The sequence below is a fragment of the Ceratotherium simum genome, chromosome 24, assembly GCF_057802395.1.
Source record: "Ceratotherium simum simum isolate JZ-2026a chromosome 24, ASM5780239v1, whole genome shotgun sequence".
Lineage (NCBI taxonomy): Eukaryota > Metazoa > Chordata > Mammalia > Perissodactyla > Rhinocerotidae > Ceratotherium > Ceratotherium simum.
The window spans coordinates 6,496,155-6,513,468 of NC_141923.1; the positions used below are offsets into that span (position 1 = coordinate 6,496,155).

The window sequence follows — 17,314 nt, forward strand, 5'->3', positions numbered from 1 at the left end:
TCAAGGTTTAAAATATTGTTTAACAGGTAGATGAGGCTGCCCATGGTACCATGTTTATTTATTTGAATTCTTAGGCACGGGTTTAGTAGTGTAAGAATTTTGTAACACTGAAAATTCAATACAATGGAAATATATGGGCAAAAAAGACATTAATGAACTGATTGTGAAAAGTCATTTATTAACAACCCAAATGTCCATCAACTGATGAACAGATAAAGAATACGTTAATGCATATCCACACAATAAACTACCATTCAGCCATAAAACGGAATGAAGCATTGTACACGCTGTGACATGGATGAACCTTGAAGACATTATGCTTAGTGAGAGAAGACAGGGGCAGAAGACCACACAGTGCATGATTCCATTTATAGGAAATGTCCAGAAGACACAAATCCATAGAGACTGTAGATGGATGGTTGCTACAAAGGGAGGGAGCAGTAAGAAATGACTGCTAATCGGTATGCAGGTACCTTTTCGGGTGATGAAAATGTTCTAAAATTAGCGGGGATGGCTGCACAACTTTGTGAACATAGTAAAAACCAATGAATTGTACACTTTAAAAGACTGAATTTTATCTTGTGAATTATAACTCCACTTTATGTTATGTGAATAAAGCTGCTATAAAAAAGTCATTTATTAAACAACTGGGAAAATCTGAATGCTGACTTGATATCAAGGAATTACTAATTTTTAAGTATGATAATGGTATTGCGGATTTTTAAAAAGAGAGTTCTTATATCTTAGAAACACATACTGACATATTTATAAATAAAATGATACAATATCTTGGATGTGCCTTAAAATAATGCCAATGGGGTGAGGGGAAGTCTGGGGTAGGGAGATAACAAATAAAACAAACTGACCACATGTTGATAAATAATGAAGCCAAGTGAAAAATATAAGGTATTTTTCTTTCTACTTCTATATACATTTGAACATTTTCATAATGCAAAGTTTAAAAAAAATCTTTCTTAGTCTTTAAAAAACTGAATATATCTACTAAACTTTTTCTATAAATCACTAAAGAACGCCTATCTAAACCGGGGATGACAATTAATGAGAAAAATGGAAGAAACTATGGTGTGTTCTGTCTAAAAGAAAGCAAAAGTTATTTTCTGTAATTAACCAATTTGTAAGGCAAAAGATAATGAGAAAGCACAAGAGACGAGAGAGAGGAAAAAAACTGCTCTCTAATTTTGGCTAACCAGGATAAAGAACTGAGTTAATTATTCACTAATTTCATTCACTACAAAGAGCCTAAAAATTTTTAATTTTAGTTGCACCTATCTAATAAAATTTATGAAGGGACCATAATATTTCACACAATTATGTGCTGAATATGATCTATTGTATTTGGGATACTTTGCAAATCAAATTAAACCTTGAGAAAGGAACTCTCATTTCAAGTCATATGGTTATTCATTTTTAAATATTTGGTTTGATTTGAATGCTAATTTAAATAATATTGCTCAGAAGCATGCACAGCAAAGCAACACGGATGGCAGAAAGGACACATGTCCAGCCAGGCCTTGCGGTCCAGTCCCAGATTCCCCCTAACTAGCTGTGTAACCTGGGGAAAATTATTTAATCTCCTAGAGACTGCTTCTCATGTGTAAAATGGGCATAATAATACCTCCCTCAAAGAACTGTGGAGAGGTGAGATGAACTAATATATTCAAAATATCTCTTGCAAAGTCCAGCACCTAGGCAATCAATCAATGGTAGCTACAAGTATTATTTTGAATATTGGGGTTAAGTGTTAACATAGCAGAGGCTCCTTAAAGATGATCCATAATCTGCTTTCAACAGTGGTTGCAGAGGCTAAGTTCTGAGGCTAGGTTTCAATATCCCCGGACAGCAGAACCTACTTGCTTATCAGCATCTCCACCAGACGGTTTTTGGTTATATTTAGTAATTCTCTGATCTGTTAACTAATGAGGCTATTAATATAACCAATAAAAAAGTTTGCAAAAGGTATATTAAAGTTTTCCAAAAGGCAAGCTGCTGAATTACAGTCTGAACACACAAGAAAGATTTAAAATGAGAAATAGGAACTACCTGCTGGTTAATGCATAACAAGCAGACAATCCCAGATACACGGGACAATTACTATCTTTTCACCTTCATTTGACATTAAAATCCTACAACACTCCCTAGCACTGAAATGGAAATGAGCTGTGCGTGTATACAATGGATCTAGTATGAATTTAACTCCACACCATGACTCCTGTCTTCTAGAGAACACACGTGAGCAAACTCCAGCCTCCGGACATTTGCTCTGAGCCCTGCTGTTGATCTCAGTGCAGAGCAGATCAGATTCTGTGGGAAGAAAGGAGTCATTTTTATTTTTTTTTTGCTGAGGAAGACTGTCCCCGAGGTAACACGGTGCCCATCTTCCTCTATTTTGTATGTGGGACGCTGCCACAGCATGGCTTGATAAGTGGCGCGTAGGTCCGCGCTGGGACCCATACGTGCAAACCCTGGGCCGCTGAAGCAGAGCACGTAAACTTAACCACTATGCCACTGGGCCAGCCCCCGAAAGGAGTCATTTTTAAAACATAAATTTCTTCTGCTTATTAAGGAATACACACCAAATAACATTTAGAAACCAACTAAAAGTATAAAAAAGAAAAAAAAAATCATAATCCTGCCACTCAGAAAAAAAAGAAACCAATGATAAGTCTTGGTATACTTCTTTCCAGTCTTCTTGGCATAGATTCTGTCTATTTAGGTGAAATTATACAGTGTATACAGTTTTATATTCTGTTACTCTTAACGTCATGCATAAACACTTTCCCTGTTGTTACCAACACCACCAACATTTTTAAAGATGACACAGCATCAACCACAGGAGGTGCCACAGTGTTCTGGCCACACCCCTATTGCTTGCTTTGCCTCTATTGTTTCCCACCCAATTTTTCTCCATTGTACGTCATGCTGCAACGAACGCCTTTACTCATCAGGCATTTTTCTGTATTTACACTCACAATAGCAATATATAAGAGGTTCTGTTCACTGCACTCTGTTAGCAGTGAGTATTGCCCCCTCTCCAACCAGGACACTGAAAAAACTTTAATATCAGCAAGAATTTTAAGAACACGTGCCTCCATAAACTGTTTGATTCTCTCTTCTCTACTATATGGTAACCCACGCTCAGTATAATCAAAACACCCCAAATCTTCCCATCTAAGTAAATTCAACACGAACAAAGCAAATTGGCAGGCCGAGGTTCTCTACGGTTAAGATGCATGACACGGCAGCCAATTCTTAATATTTGAAAAAATTCCTAGGCAAAGGAAAAGGAGAATAGCAAAGTTTGGGGAGCTTGGGTAGAGACTGAATAGATCCTAAGACCCAGGGCAGTATCACTGGGTTAAGAAGAGTAAGATAATTAGTATAAAAGGCCAACCCTGGGGACAGAAAAATACTACCAAAATAGCAGAGTCTGAGACAGAGTTCCCCCTACATAAACTCCAAGTCCACGGGCTCAGCATTCTATGGGACTGCCCACAATCTTTCCCTCGTCTCAGGAAGCGTTGAACTTGATCTGTTAGTGCATTATTCTCATTAGAGTGCAGTTCTCATCGTTATAAGAGTTAAGTCAAACGAAGAATGATTAAGTAAGTCAAAGCTTAGAGGTCACGATAACTTTCTTCAAACAAGCTAAGTCCTGTTGTGGAAAGGAATTAGGATTATTACCCATGGCCTTGGAGGCCACACTGAGCCCAGTGAGCGGACCCCGCAGGCTAACGATTAGAAGGTTCTGGCACAGACACGGTGCTTCCAGGCACCTGCTTTGCGCTGAACCACACGGAGCACTTTGAATGCTCACTGCCTTCCAAGGTGTCCTGTTTCTCTGCGGCACAGCCATCCCTGTCGTTGGGCAAACAGCACAATGAGGTGCACCCAAAACTCAAAACACTGAGCCCTAACCTTGGGGAAAAAAAAAATCAGTTAATATTTAACAATTAGAATGCCATGTGTCCAGTCTACTTCACGTCTGTATTAGGACAGCAAGCCAAAATATTGTAAAGTGATAATAATAATAATGTGGGCTTTTATAAACCAGAGGAGATTTGCCTAAAATCCATCTTGTCTACAAGATCCCCCAACCAAACCACGGCTACCACGTGCCAGCCATCCAGATAGAGGTACACATGCCGTACCAACACAGCACTCTTTGAAAGAGAAGCGGCAACCCAGACCACCTGATGGAGTCGCTCTCCTCCTCTGCTTCTCTGCTCCTCCAAGTAACTTGCGTAGGAAGCAGAGAAAACCACGCCCACTTCATTCGGGAGGCGCCACCCCACTCACTGACTTCCTAGGACTATTTTTCTATTTCTTGGTGTGACCTTCTGGCTATTACATTTTGATTTATTATCACTTATGAAAAGAATATTATAAAGAAACATCAGATATAACTATGAAAAAAATTATTTCTCTTAAAAGTTTTATAAAAATCAAACTTTACTCTTAATGAAGAAAAGAAAACTCCTGGGCAAGACTTTTATATTATTTTTTCCTCTAATTTTCTAAAAATAAAGACGTTTTAGAAGTCTGAGGTTTTATATAAAGCAACTACTTCAAATGTACCCTTTAGGGTACGGTAGTCATCAGAATTATTTTTGGAAAGCTGAGTAGGTCAAGAATACATAAAATAACGTGGTTTCTATTTAAAATACTCTAATCGCTTTGTAACTTAAAAGGAGAAAAAGATTACTTAAAAAGATTAACCAACATGTAGACGTCGCCCAGCATGTATATCTCACACAGAGCTGGTGATAATTACCCTGAAGCACAAGAAATAGATTTCTTTCCACAGATGTGTGAAAATGCAGCCAAGTACTTCAGAAAAAACGAACATATGCAACATCAGACAGTACCCTCTCCTGACTCCAAGGAAAATATGGTAACTGTGAAATAATTTGTTAAATCTAAGTAAAAAAAAAAAAAAGTTAATTTTAAAGGGACATTTACACGCCACAATCTCAAAATGTTCTAACCAAAGGAATGTTACAGCCAAGATGAATTCCGTTTTCTAGAGTTAGCCACGAGGAAAAGCGATTCCAGCAAAAGATGAGCAATGCCCGTGGGTGGAGAGTAGACATCAGGGTACTAACCAGCAGGATAGAAGCTTTTACGAGGCGCTGTTTTTCCAAAATTTTAAGAAGAGGGTCACTACAAAGTTACTTAAAACACAAATACTGCTTTTTTATGTTTTGTTTCCAGGCGCCATATGGAAACGAAATGATGATTTAAATTTGCCAGAAATCCACTAGATTTGGAATTCTGTAGTAGGCTACGTTCTCATGGATAGCAGAGAAGGAGACTCAAAAGAAACAGGAGGCTTTGCCCAGGAGGAGCTTACGAACTAGAAGTGGGGAAAATCAGTGATAAACCTCAGAGTTCTGAGCTCCTCAGGGAGGCGCCTGTCCTCGCTGGGCCCCCAGCCCTCCGTCAGAGCTCCGCATGCGGCATATGACTAACTAACTGTCTGCTGTGCCGAAATGAATGACAGTATAAGCTGAGCACAGAGACAGAGATGAGAGTTATCAAAAGTTTTTAGGTGTAACGGCCTCCAAAAGGCACCCAAAGAATTGTGAATTTTTTTGCAGGTTAACTCTATCCCCGAGTCTTGATAAACAATTGTTCCCCAGTCCCTTGTGGACGTTCCTTCCTTGACTCAACAAGCACTTACTGACCACCTACAAACGTACACCGCTGGGCGATACAGTTCACCAACGTCCAGCCACAAAGTACTGTCCCTCTCTGTGTGATGATTTGGACAATGCTAACACTGCTTCATTGTTACTCTATGTTTTGGTTCTCTGTCAATATGCAAGAGCGCAAGGTATCTGCCAGGGCAAGAATCTCCAATGAGACTGTTCTACGGCTGTTCCCGGGTGTCTACAAGGCCTACCTTTGGTAGGTCCTTTCCTGTTAAGCACGGCCTGCTGCTCCTCCGTAATGTTCAGCCGCCGGACCACGTCGGCCAGAGCCGATTTGAGCAGCTGGATGTCGTCTTCTTGCATTTGGACTCGCTGCTCCAGGGAGGCGATGCGGTCTGTTACCTCCATGCTACTGGCCGCGGAAGCGCTGTCATCTAAACCAAAGGAAGGGAACAAGTGAGTCCAAACTCCCCCCAGAGAGATCAGACCCATACACATATATTGGCACATTGCTATAACATAATAACATTTAAAAACCAAAGATGACTGCTCTCTGCAGAAATCACGTGAAACCATTTGCTACGTCAGACTACAGTGCTTCATTCTACCATAGTCTTTTCATTCTCTCTGTTTGTGCTTTTCATTTCTTTTTAAACTGTGGTTTTAATTGCCACTATATTTTTCAAGGCCCAGGCCAACTTATTTTCTTTTCCATGATGTCAGAGAACCTCAGAGGTAGAGGGGATATTAGACTTTATCTACTTTGACTTCCTACACATGATAGAAATGCACCGCATCATGGTCTTCTGGCTTTTGTTCCAACAATACTGACAGACAGGTAGGTCAGAAAATCACAAGGCCGCACCATCCACCAGTCAAGACTTCTAAGGATTGGCTACTCTGACAAAGCAACATAAGTGGGCAAATATTTTAGTAAGCATACCCTTACAGCCATGGTAATCATAGTTCCTTGTATAGAATCCTTAATCCCAATTCCTTATCAAGGTCTACCAGGCCCTTCATGGGCTTCTTGGCCTCTCCAACCTCATTTTATATCATTCTTCCCTTCACTTACCATGATTCAGCTACAGTGGCCTCTCTCTCCTATCTTAGGGCTTTTATATCTGCTGTTGCCTTTGGTTGAAACATTTCTCAACCAGATTTTTGCATGACCAAATTCTTCTATTCTTTAGGTCTCAACTCAATGGGGGCTCTTCAGAGAACCTTCCTAACAACCTTACCTAAAGTTGTCACTGTTGATCACATCAATCTTATTTATTTCTTTCATGGCATTATTATGAACTATAATGATATTTTTGTTTGTTTATTGTCTTCATCTCCCAACTAAAATGTAAGCATCATGGAGTTGCTTCTGCTTTCGGGTATGACAGACCCCTCTCAGACAGCACCCCCCTGCAGAAAGCGATTATCAAGCCTGGAAATTATACAAAAACAACTACCCGAAGGTACTGGAGAGTGGACGCTGGCTTGTGGACTCTGGTGGAGAGTTCACACTCACTTTGAGGAGGGCAGATGGGAAACTATACAAGTAAATTTCCTTTTTCACAGCTTTTAGCCCAAGGGTAAGTGCCGCACACAATGGGGGTGAGGGCACAGGTGGAAAACCCCGAAGTCTTTTTGTTCTTAGAAAACCAAAAAGTGAAGTCTGAAAACTGTGAACAACGAAGAGAGTGAGGAAATCCCAGAACGGAAAAGGCCAGAGAGGGGATCCGCAAACTCTGCCTGTTCATGTGTCTGACTGTGAATCACACATGCACAGAACAGACTTTGCAGGTCAAGCCCAGCCAAGAAAAATATCCACAGAGACAAAGGAAATAACACACATCAGAGAAAAATAACAGAACACAGAATCTCCACAACTTAATACTCACGATGTCCAGGATACAGTTCAAAATTACTAAGAACACACTAAGAATTAAGCAATGGAACACATTCTCAAGAGACAAGACAATAAGTTGAGTTCAATTCCAAAATGAACAAAACATTGGAACTAACAGATAAGGATTTAAAACAGATTATGACTATCCTCTACAGGTATAAAAAGTTTATTTTCAATGAATGAAAATTTCAGAGAAGTGGGAAGTAGTGGCAGAGAAACAGAAACAAAAAACCAAATGGAAATTCTAGAATTGAAAAATACAATTTCTGAAATAAAGAATTCATTGAATGGACTTCACAGCTGAATGGAAATGACAAAGGAAACACTAAGCAAACCTGAAGATAGATCAATAGGAAGGATCCAAAGCGAAAAACACAGAGAAAAAAACTGAAAGAGAAAACAACAGAGCCTTGGGGACTTGTTAGAGGATCTCAAACAGTCCAACATACACTTAATTGGAATATACGGAGAGAGAGAATGGGGCAGAAACGAAAAATAATGGCCCCAAATATCCCACATTCAACGAAGGACAGAAATGTAAAATTACAAAATGCTAAACAAACACCAAGCAGAATAAACACAAGGAAGCCCACCTCAAGGTATATCATAACCTGTCTGTTGAAAACCAAAAGAAAAAGTACGCATATTGAAAGCAGCAAGAGAAAAACGACATATTATATACAGGGGAACAACAATCTGATTAACAGCTGACTTCTTGTCATAAACCATGGAGACCAGAAGTACCATCTTTAAAGTACCGAATGAAAAAAATTCAATCCAGAATTCTATAGCCAGGAAAAATATCCTCCAAGAATGAAGGCAAAATAAAGGCATTTTCAGATAAACGAAAACTGAAAGAATTCATCGCCAGCAGATCTATATTAAAGAAATGCCAAAGGAAGTTCTTCAGGGTACAGGGAAATTACATAAGATGAAAACTCAGACCCTCAGAAAATAATGAAGAGCACTGGAAAATTGTTAAGCTCATGGAAATATGAAAGCATAAGGAATATTCAGATAATTGTGGCTTTTGAAATTCAAATCTACTATCTTGTAACTTCTACTTAGTGGATATAATTCTGTCTTGCCCCTAAATTCAGGCTCTGTCAACTTTCTAAGTAACAGATAATTGCTTCATACACAGAAATATTTTTCAAATCTGTCTATAGCACTTCTGAGAGAGAATAACAGATATTAAATATCTGAGAACCCAGAGAACTTATCAACACTCACATACATCTAAAACCGTTAAGCCATTGGGGAAATGCAGATTAAAACCACAATGAGGTATCACCACACATCTATGAGAATGGTTAAAGTACAAAATATTGACAAAACCAAGTGCTGTGAGAATATGGAGCAAATGAAACTCTCCTACTATGCTGATACAATGCACATAAAATGGTATGGCCACTCTGGAAAACAGCAATTTTTTGTCTAGCAATTTCTTACAAAGGTAAACATATACTTAGCATGTGATCTCGCAATCCCTAAGTACTTACTCTAAGAGAAATGAACACTCACATTCATACAAAAACCTGTACACCAATGTTTCTAGTGGCTCTGTTCACACTCGGTAAAAACTGGAAACAACTCAAATGTGCTTCAACTGGTGAATGGATAAACTGCGGTATATCCATACAATGGAATACTACTCAGTAATAAAAAGGAATGAACTACTGATACATGCGACAATTAGGATGGTTCTCAAGGGCATTATGCCGAGTGAGGGAAGCTAGTCTCAAAAGGTTACACACTGTATGATTCTATTTATATGACATTCTTCAAAAGACAAAACTATAGTGAAGGAGAGTTGATCAGTGGTTGCCAAGGGTTGGGGTAGGGGCATAGCACAAAGGAGTTTTGGGGGGTGATGGAAATGTTCTATATCCTGATGGTGGTAGTAGTTAGATGAATCTCTACTATGTTAAAATACATAGAATTGTCCCAAAAAAGTCACTTTTGTTGAATGTTAACATAAAAAATAAGATAACTTTTTGAGTTCAAGAGAGATAAGGTCTACACGTTGCCTTTAGTACTGAAGAGTCATAAGTTAGCCTCTATCGTCCAACTTTGCATTTTCAAATCAATATCATATAACAACATACCAAGTAAGACAAGACAGGCCTGTCCTGCATTCCAGAAATTTATGATGCAAAATAGCATCACTGTGGTCTCACTTTGCTCTATAGAGGGCTTTTTAAAAACTACATAAATCAAACTCTATTTTAATTATAGTGCCAAATTTACATAGACAAAAGTCTAATTTTAATATTTTACCAACCCTCTCCCCCCAAACAAATCCAAACCACCCCAGTATCTGCCTTCAAATCCAAGTGATTAAGAACTGAAATGTCCAATCTGCTGAAGAGGACCTCCATTTATGAGATTTGCTGAAGTTTCCCCCACAACATAACCCTCGTGCTCTTCAAAGCCTGCCAGAATCATCGCTTTGACCCGCAACGGATCGTCTTACTTCTGCCCCTGCAGGTCATTACTCTCAAGAACAGACTGGGAGGCTTCTTGTCAACAGAGTGAGCTGTCTGAAGTTCTCAACCTTCTCGTGCACAGAAAAGGCCAGTGTTGTGTAGATGACTTTACACTGCAACACAGCTGGGAAAAAACTGATTAGCATAATGAAAAACAAAACCGAAAGCTTGGTTTAACCAACACAAACCAGTCCCAACCTCCGAACATTTTACAGGATTCAACAGCGCAAGATGGGAGAGTTCATTTGAATTCCAGCAAAGGAAAACCTCGTTAGATTGGGAATCTAGCACAAATAAAACCTTAATGAGTTATTTATTTGAAAGTAATTTTTGTTCCTGTACCTCTAAAATTGATCTATGGAGGTCATTAAAACAGTTTTCACAATAGAGCTGCTTTATCTTTTTTTCAAATTTTTCACATTCTTGTCAAGCACCACTGCACTTTGTGGTGTTAGGGGGAGATTTGAAAAAGACAATATTCTCTATATTTTTACCTCTTGGGTTTTTAAAACCCCTGTGTGAACTAGAGCTACTGGCTGGGGCTGGGCACCTGCTCACTTCCTTAGGCAGGCCTGGGGATCTATTACACACAGACAGGTAGAGCGTCCCTTTATCTCAGTATCCGATAACTATTGCGCAGATAGTGATCATGGTGCACAAACTGTCGCCAGGGGCAAAGGGGCAAACAAGATTTAATCTGAGGGAGAACCAAACCCACAGCGGTGTGAGGCCCTTAATGCAGATGTCTCAGACCTGGGGCTACAAATTCCAGCCTCGTGGCATTTTGTCATGGTTCAGAAAACTAGTCCTTGGAAAGGCTGATCATCAGTGTTATCTGTATTGGACTCTCTGGGTCCTGGGGCTTCAGAAAGAGCACGTTGGGATTCACATCAGGCAGGGTTCAATTCCTGGGTCAGTCGCTTATCAGCTGTGTGACCTTGGCAAATGGCTTGACCACTCCAGGAATAATGCTACCTGCGTTCTGAAGTTCTTGTGAGGATGAACGTTAGTGCATATGAAACATCTAATATAATGATGGCAACGAGATGCTCAATACAAATGGTAGTTTAGTACTATCACGGTTCATTGTTGTCAATATTATTGTTTATAATAGCAAAAAGCAAACATTGACCTTCAGTGAAATGAACATTAACAACAGTTATTGAACAAGTTCTGAGAATACTGTGCAGTGCTTGGCTCATGAAAGAGGCCTGGCCTAGAGTAAAAGGTACCATTTCTGCCTCTGGAGCACCTCTGGTCAAGCTGAGAACATGTGACATTAACCTGAAGATACAGAATAGTTCCATATAAGCCCTCTCACATGACAGCACGTGACTAGTGACCAAAGGATGGACCGAGCATTACATCCACGGCTCCATCTCTGACTTGACTCTTGTGAGAACCTAGCCAAATGCTAGCTTCTTTCTGTGTCTCAAGTGACATCATGGGCCCAGGTAGGTCCTACAGCATCCCTGGTTCCACAGGCAAAAAGATGACCTTGTAGCTCTGCCTTTACCCTAGATCTTCGTGTAGCTACGACTTTTAAGTTTAATAGCCGTTTCACAGTAAAAAGTGGCACAACAAGATCTTCAGGTAACTTGTCTGTTTTAATCTATTCAAAAGGCGAGGTAAGTGCACTTTTTCCTCCATTCATATGATTATCTCATTATCTAGAGATAAAAACAGGATCTTGAGTCTGTAAGTCTTCTGGGATGTTGTTGTCTGAGTGATGTTCCTGGAGGTCAAAAGAGGCCTTTCTTTTTAAAAGGTCAACTTAGAATCTGTTCCCTTTATCTTGAGATGTTCTCACTTTTTTTTCTTTAATTATTTAAAACAATAAGGATAGCACCAAAACAACAATAACTACCCTTTATTCACCACCCACTGTGTGTCAGATCCTATGCCGCGCAGTACATTATCTCCAGTCCATATAACATCCTCCCACTTTGGAGTCAGCCCCATTTCACAGTTGTGGTTGGAGAAGGTGGGTTTCTCATCCACCTCATCTCAAGTCTCGCAGCTAGAGAGTGGCAAACCGAGGGCTACCTGGAAAGCCTCCGCTCTTTTCACAGTATTGTGTTGTCCACCCAAGTGACAAGTATTAATTCCAGTGAGACTTGCACGGTACTAAGTAAAGTATACACAGAACTTTTGCATCATTTCACCTTTTCAAAAATATTAGACAAATGCTATTAAAAAAATCTTATTACAAGGTTTTAATATTTTAGAACCAATTGTGTAATCAATAAGGAATAACAATTTTCACTCAATAATTTGCAGATAGACACCTCAGGTAAAAGCTGGCTTTCCATACTGTGCATTGCTTGCAGAGAAGTATTGTCATACTCTAGACTCTTCTAGGTATCTAATAGCAAAAGAAATACAGAAACAGGTAGTGTAGAGAAGCAATATATCCTCTGTCATTTTAAGGTCTAAATTTCAGCCCTCCTGTCAGAATTGCAGCCCTGTTAACCTCTCCTGGCGGAACGGCTGCAGCATTATTTCGCTTCTAAGACTCCTGGTTTCCCTTCGATGACCTGGGTCAGTCAGGAGCTCTGAGTCCTGCTCATCCCTGGGCTGGACCTGCCACCTGAGCTCCAGCTCTGAAATTCATCACTTCGTAGAAAACTACAAGAACTAACCCTATCCATCAGTTAACCTCTCTCAACTGAGGCTCATGAGCTAACATTTATACACTTAACTATGAAAGCATTCTACAACAGCCCTTGACTGATACAAAAATGCTGCCATTGCTACTGATTAAAGAAACTTCAGCAGAGCCTCTGGAATCCGGAAAGAAACGGTAAAAAGATCTTTTATGAGTATTAGGTTGTGAAATAGTGGTGTTGGAGACCAGAAAATACACATAAGGTCACCCTAAGAAGCAACATGACTACACTGACTTTAGAGGACACGGAGTTGAAAGCCAACAAACTTTCCATTCCATTCAATAAAATGTTACTGAGCATCCTTCTGGGCCAGACCTAGTGCTGGGCAATGCAAGGAACACTGCGACTTTCCTAACCTCAGGGCACTCAGTCTAGCGAGGAGAGACCGGCCAACAAATAACCATCACAGAAATACAGGAATACAGATCACAGAGCAATTAAACAGTTCCCACCCCGCCCCCAAAACTTTTACACTCAAATCACAAGCTTGGCCAAAAGCCCAGCTCTAGATGTAATATGAGGACCAGACAAACCTAGATCAAAACACAGGTGAAGGAGGAAGAGCTGGATTTCAGGTGAGCTGCTGGGTTTCGATTAATGAACAATGAATGAAGCAAAAGAGGAAGAATCAGAACAATCACTCACAGGAAGAACAGCCTGGACATTCTCTAGTTGAGTAGTCAGGAAATGTGTTAATTACTTTATCTTGAAATATATTCTAATTTCATTTTGCCTCACCATAGTGATCAAGCCGATAATGACTTCCCATGGATCCCTGAGATTCCTGGAAATCTTTGGAGTGTTTATTTACTACTACACACACACCACACACCCATACACACGCGCATGCACACAAACACACCTCTATCTTTGCAGCAGTAATTTTGTTTCTTTTTTCTGTCAGAAACTAAAAGCCCTAGGTACTTTAAGGTTGTTAATACCTTTTTTTCCACTTTACGGTTTTAAAGCAAACAAGAGATCCTGCAGTTGAGCTGAAAAGCAGCTCCCAATAACGTGTGAAGCAACATGCCTTAAAACTTGGCCTTCGCTCTGAAGTTCACAGCACCAGGAGCACTGAGGGCAGGAATGGCCTATCCAGCCTCTGGGACAGCTGGGATGAGAGGGAGAGGGACGAAAAAAGACTAAAGCTTTTTAATAAGGCTCCTAGCAAGTCAGGCAGGATTGCCAAATCCTAACCATAAAAGGAAAGATTAAAATTATGGAGGTGGGGAAGGGGAGAGCAGACGAACTAACGAACTAACGAGCATAAGGGTAGGACTTGAAGAAGATCTGAAACTGTAGTCTGCATTTTTATTTGACATACAGACTATTGCAACATGCACTCTTTACATTTGCTGTTCACTTCTAGATAACATGCTGTCAGATCCTAAGCTGACTTAACAAAAAGTATCTAAAAAGAAAGCTTTAATAAATTTTTATTTTATACAATGGTTTCAAAACCTTTCAGCAAAAGGAATAAAATAAAAGCTATTCTTATCTTAATTTTTTCTATAAATTTCATTATAAAAAGTTTTCTATTTAAAGTACTATAAGGTTACATTACCCATAACAAATTGTCTTCTAGACTGAATAGTTTTGATTAGTTTCAAATAATATTCCCTTGCGTGAGAGCCTGTCCTTCAACAGTTGAGATGAAAGTCAGAAAAGCACAGTTTATATGGTTTAAAATCCACTAACGGACCCAAAGACAGATAACCGGTTCTCCAAGATAAAACTTTCTGAAACATACTGAAGCTAGCAATCCGTTTTCAGGAAAATACATATGTTCAACTCTTGGAAGATATTTAAGACCAAAAATACCCAGCTTCTCATTGTAGAACTTATCTTTGGCTTCTTATTTAAAAAGCGGAGTGACAACCTAAGGTTAGACTCCAGAGGAAGGTTAGAGTTCTAACCTCCCACCACCCACACTCCTTTCTTGTGATGTTACTGCAAAACTTTTTCTTTGCCCTTTCTCGTTGACACTGTGTAACTACTTTTTAAAAAGTGCCATCAACTCTGCTTCCAGCCAAGACGGAGTAACAGGGGCTGGATTTGCCATCCTACCTAAAATAGCTAAAAAGAACAGACAAGATATATTACACCAAGGTTTTTGAGACATTGGACATCAGACAATGAGGGACAGTGATCACTCAGAGATGGTAAGCAAAAGAGGCGAACCCTACCATGGCCCCAGCAGACAGCCTGGAGAGTTTCTAGCAAGTGATGCAGGGAGGGGAAGCCAGGTGGACCTAGAAGTCTCCCTGAGTTGGGGAGACAGAGCTGGAAGTCCAGAGAAGCCAAGATGACAAGGGTTCACAGGGCAGAATACTGAAGAGCAGAGAGCTGCAGAGAACACCCACCAAGTCTTCGGCTGAGAATCGATGAGCATTTACCCGTGAGAAAATTACCCAGGGCTAGAGAAAGAACCAGCCCAAAAGAAGAGAGAGAACAATCTCCAGAGCTCACACAGCGCTGGGAATAGTTTCTGTCACCATCAGCCGGAGTGGAAAACCACATCATCCTTAGGGCACTGGGTAGAGAACTCACTGGATTTTACCCTAGACTAGACCCTACTCTGGTCCCCCTCATAAAGCTTAAGAGCGAGACTCGAAAGGATCACACAGTTTCCAAGTAACCTAACCACATCCCAGAACAATGCTCAGAAGTATTTATAGGAATATAAAAATATCCAGCTCCCCACAAGGTAAAATTCAATGTCTGGTATCCAATAAAAAAACAACTAGGCATTAAAAAAGTAGGAAAATATGACCCATAATAAGGAAAAGAATCAACCTAGCAAAACTAACGCAGAAATGACACAGATGATAGAATTAGTAGGCAAGGAAAATTAAATAGTTATTATAACTGTATTATATACATTCAAGAAGCTAGAGGAAAGACTGAAAAGGTTAGGTAGACACATGGAAGATATATATTTTAAAATTAAGTCAAGCTTCTAGAGATGAAAACTACAATATGCTGGATGAGATTAACTGAAAAGATTAATGAGCACGTGAACACAAGACTAGAGAGAGAGAGAATGAGAATAGAACACCAGGGAGTTTGTAAGACAACCTCAAGTGTCCTCATATCTATGTAACTCAAGTCCCTAGAGGAGAGGAGAGAGGGGGGAATGAGAAATAATTGAAGAAATAATGGCTGAAATTTTCCAAATTTGATGAAAATTATAAACCCACAGAACAAGAAGCTCAGTGAATCCCAAGCACAAGAAACAGGAAGAAAATTACACCAAGGCAAAGCAAAATCAAATTGCTTAAGACCAGTGATAAAGAGAAAATCTGGCAAATTAGGAATACAGGAGAACTCCCTCAACTTGATAAAGAACATCTACAAAAAGCCTACATCTAACACCATACTTAATGGTGAGAAACTGGATGCTTTCTCATAAAGTCGGGAACAAAGCACGGATGTTTCCTCTCATCACTCTTATTTGATATCACACTGGAAGTCCCCGCTAGTGCAAGATGACAAGAAAAGGAAATAAAAGATATACAAAGTGGGAAGGAAGAAATAAAACTGTCTGTTCGCAGATCACGTGATTGTCTATGTAGAAAACTCCAAGAATTAACAAAAAAAACTCTAGAACTAATAAGTGATTATAACAAGGTCGCATGATACAAGGTTAATACGCAAAAGTCAACTGCTTTCCTATATACCATCAATGAACAATTGGAATTTGAAACTAAAAACACAATACCATTTACAATGGGACCCCAAAAATGAAATACTTAAGTATAAGTCTAACAAAATATGTATAGCATCTATATGCAGAAAACTATAAAATTATGAAGAAAAATTAAAAAAAGATCTAAAGAAATGGAGAGATAATCCGTGTTCATGGATTAGAAGTCCTGATATTGTTACGATGTCAATTTTTCCCGGTTTGATCTATAGAGTCAATACAATCCCAATCATAATCCCAGCAAGCTATTTTGTGAATATTGAAAAACTGATTCTAGAGTTTATATGGAAGGGCAAATGACCCAGAACAGGCAACACAATACCGAAGAAGGGCAATAATGTCGGAGAACGGATACAACCTGACCTTAAGACTTATTATGAAGCAACAGTAATCAAGACATCACGTTATTGGTGAAAGAATAGACATATAGATCAATGGAACAGAGCCCAGAAATATAGTCCACTAGTCTTTGACAAAGGGGCAGAGGCGATTCAATGGAGAGAGGACAATATTTTCAACAAACGGTGCTGGAATAACTGGAAGTCCACATGCAAAAATAATGAATCCAGACACAGACATTAAAGCTGTCACAAAATTAACTTAGGTTGGATAGAGAAGGAAATTAGAAAGCATTTTGAACTGAATGAACACGAAAAGACAGCATATCACAATTTGTGGGATGCAGCTAAAATAGTTCTTAGAGAGACTTTTATAGCTCTAAACACCTTCAGCAGAAAAGAGGAAAAAGGAAGATGAGAAGGTGAAGGAAAATGACCTCAGCTTCTACCTTAAGAAACCCAAAGTAAGCAGAAGAAAGGAAGTCATAAACACCGGAGCAGAAATCAGTGAAATAGGACAAAAAACAGTAGGTAAAATCA

General features: G+C 39.4%; 1 protein-coding gene across 2 annotated transcripts in view; it reads right to left on the bottom strand.

Moving 5' to 3' along the window:
* Positions 1–17,314, bottom strand: part of EML1 (EMAP like 1) — a 167,537-nt gene that overhangs the window by 68,106 nt on the left and 82,117 nt on the right. For both annotated transcript variants that reach the window (XM_014790532.2, XM_087447958.1), the window contains exon 2: positions 5,924–6,106. In XM_014790532.2, the coding sequence (XP_014646018.1) occupies positions 5,924–6,106 (183 nt within the window). The remainder of the gene's footprint in view (positions 1–5,923; positions 6,107–17,314) is intronic.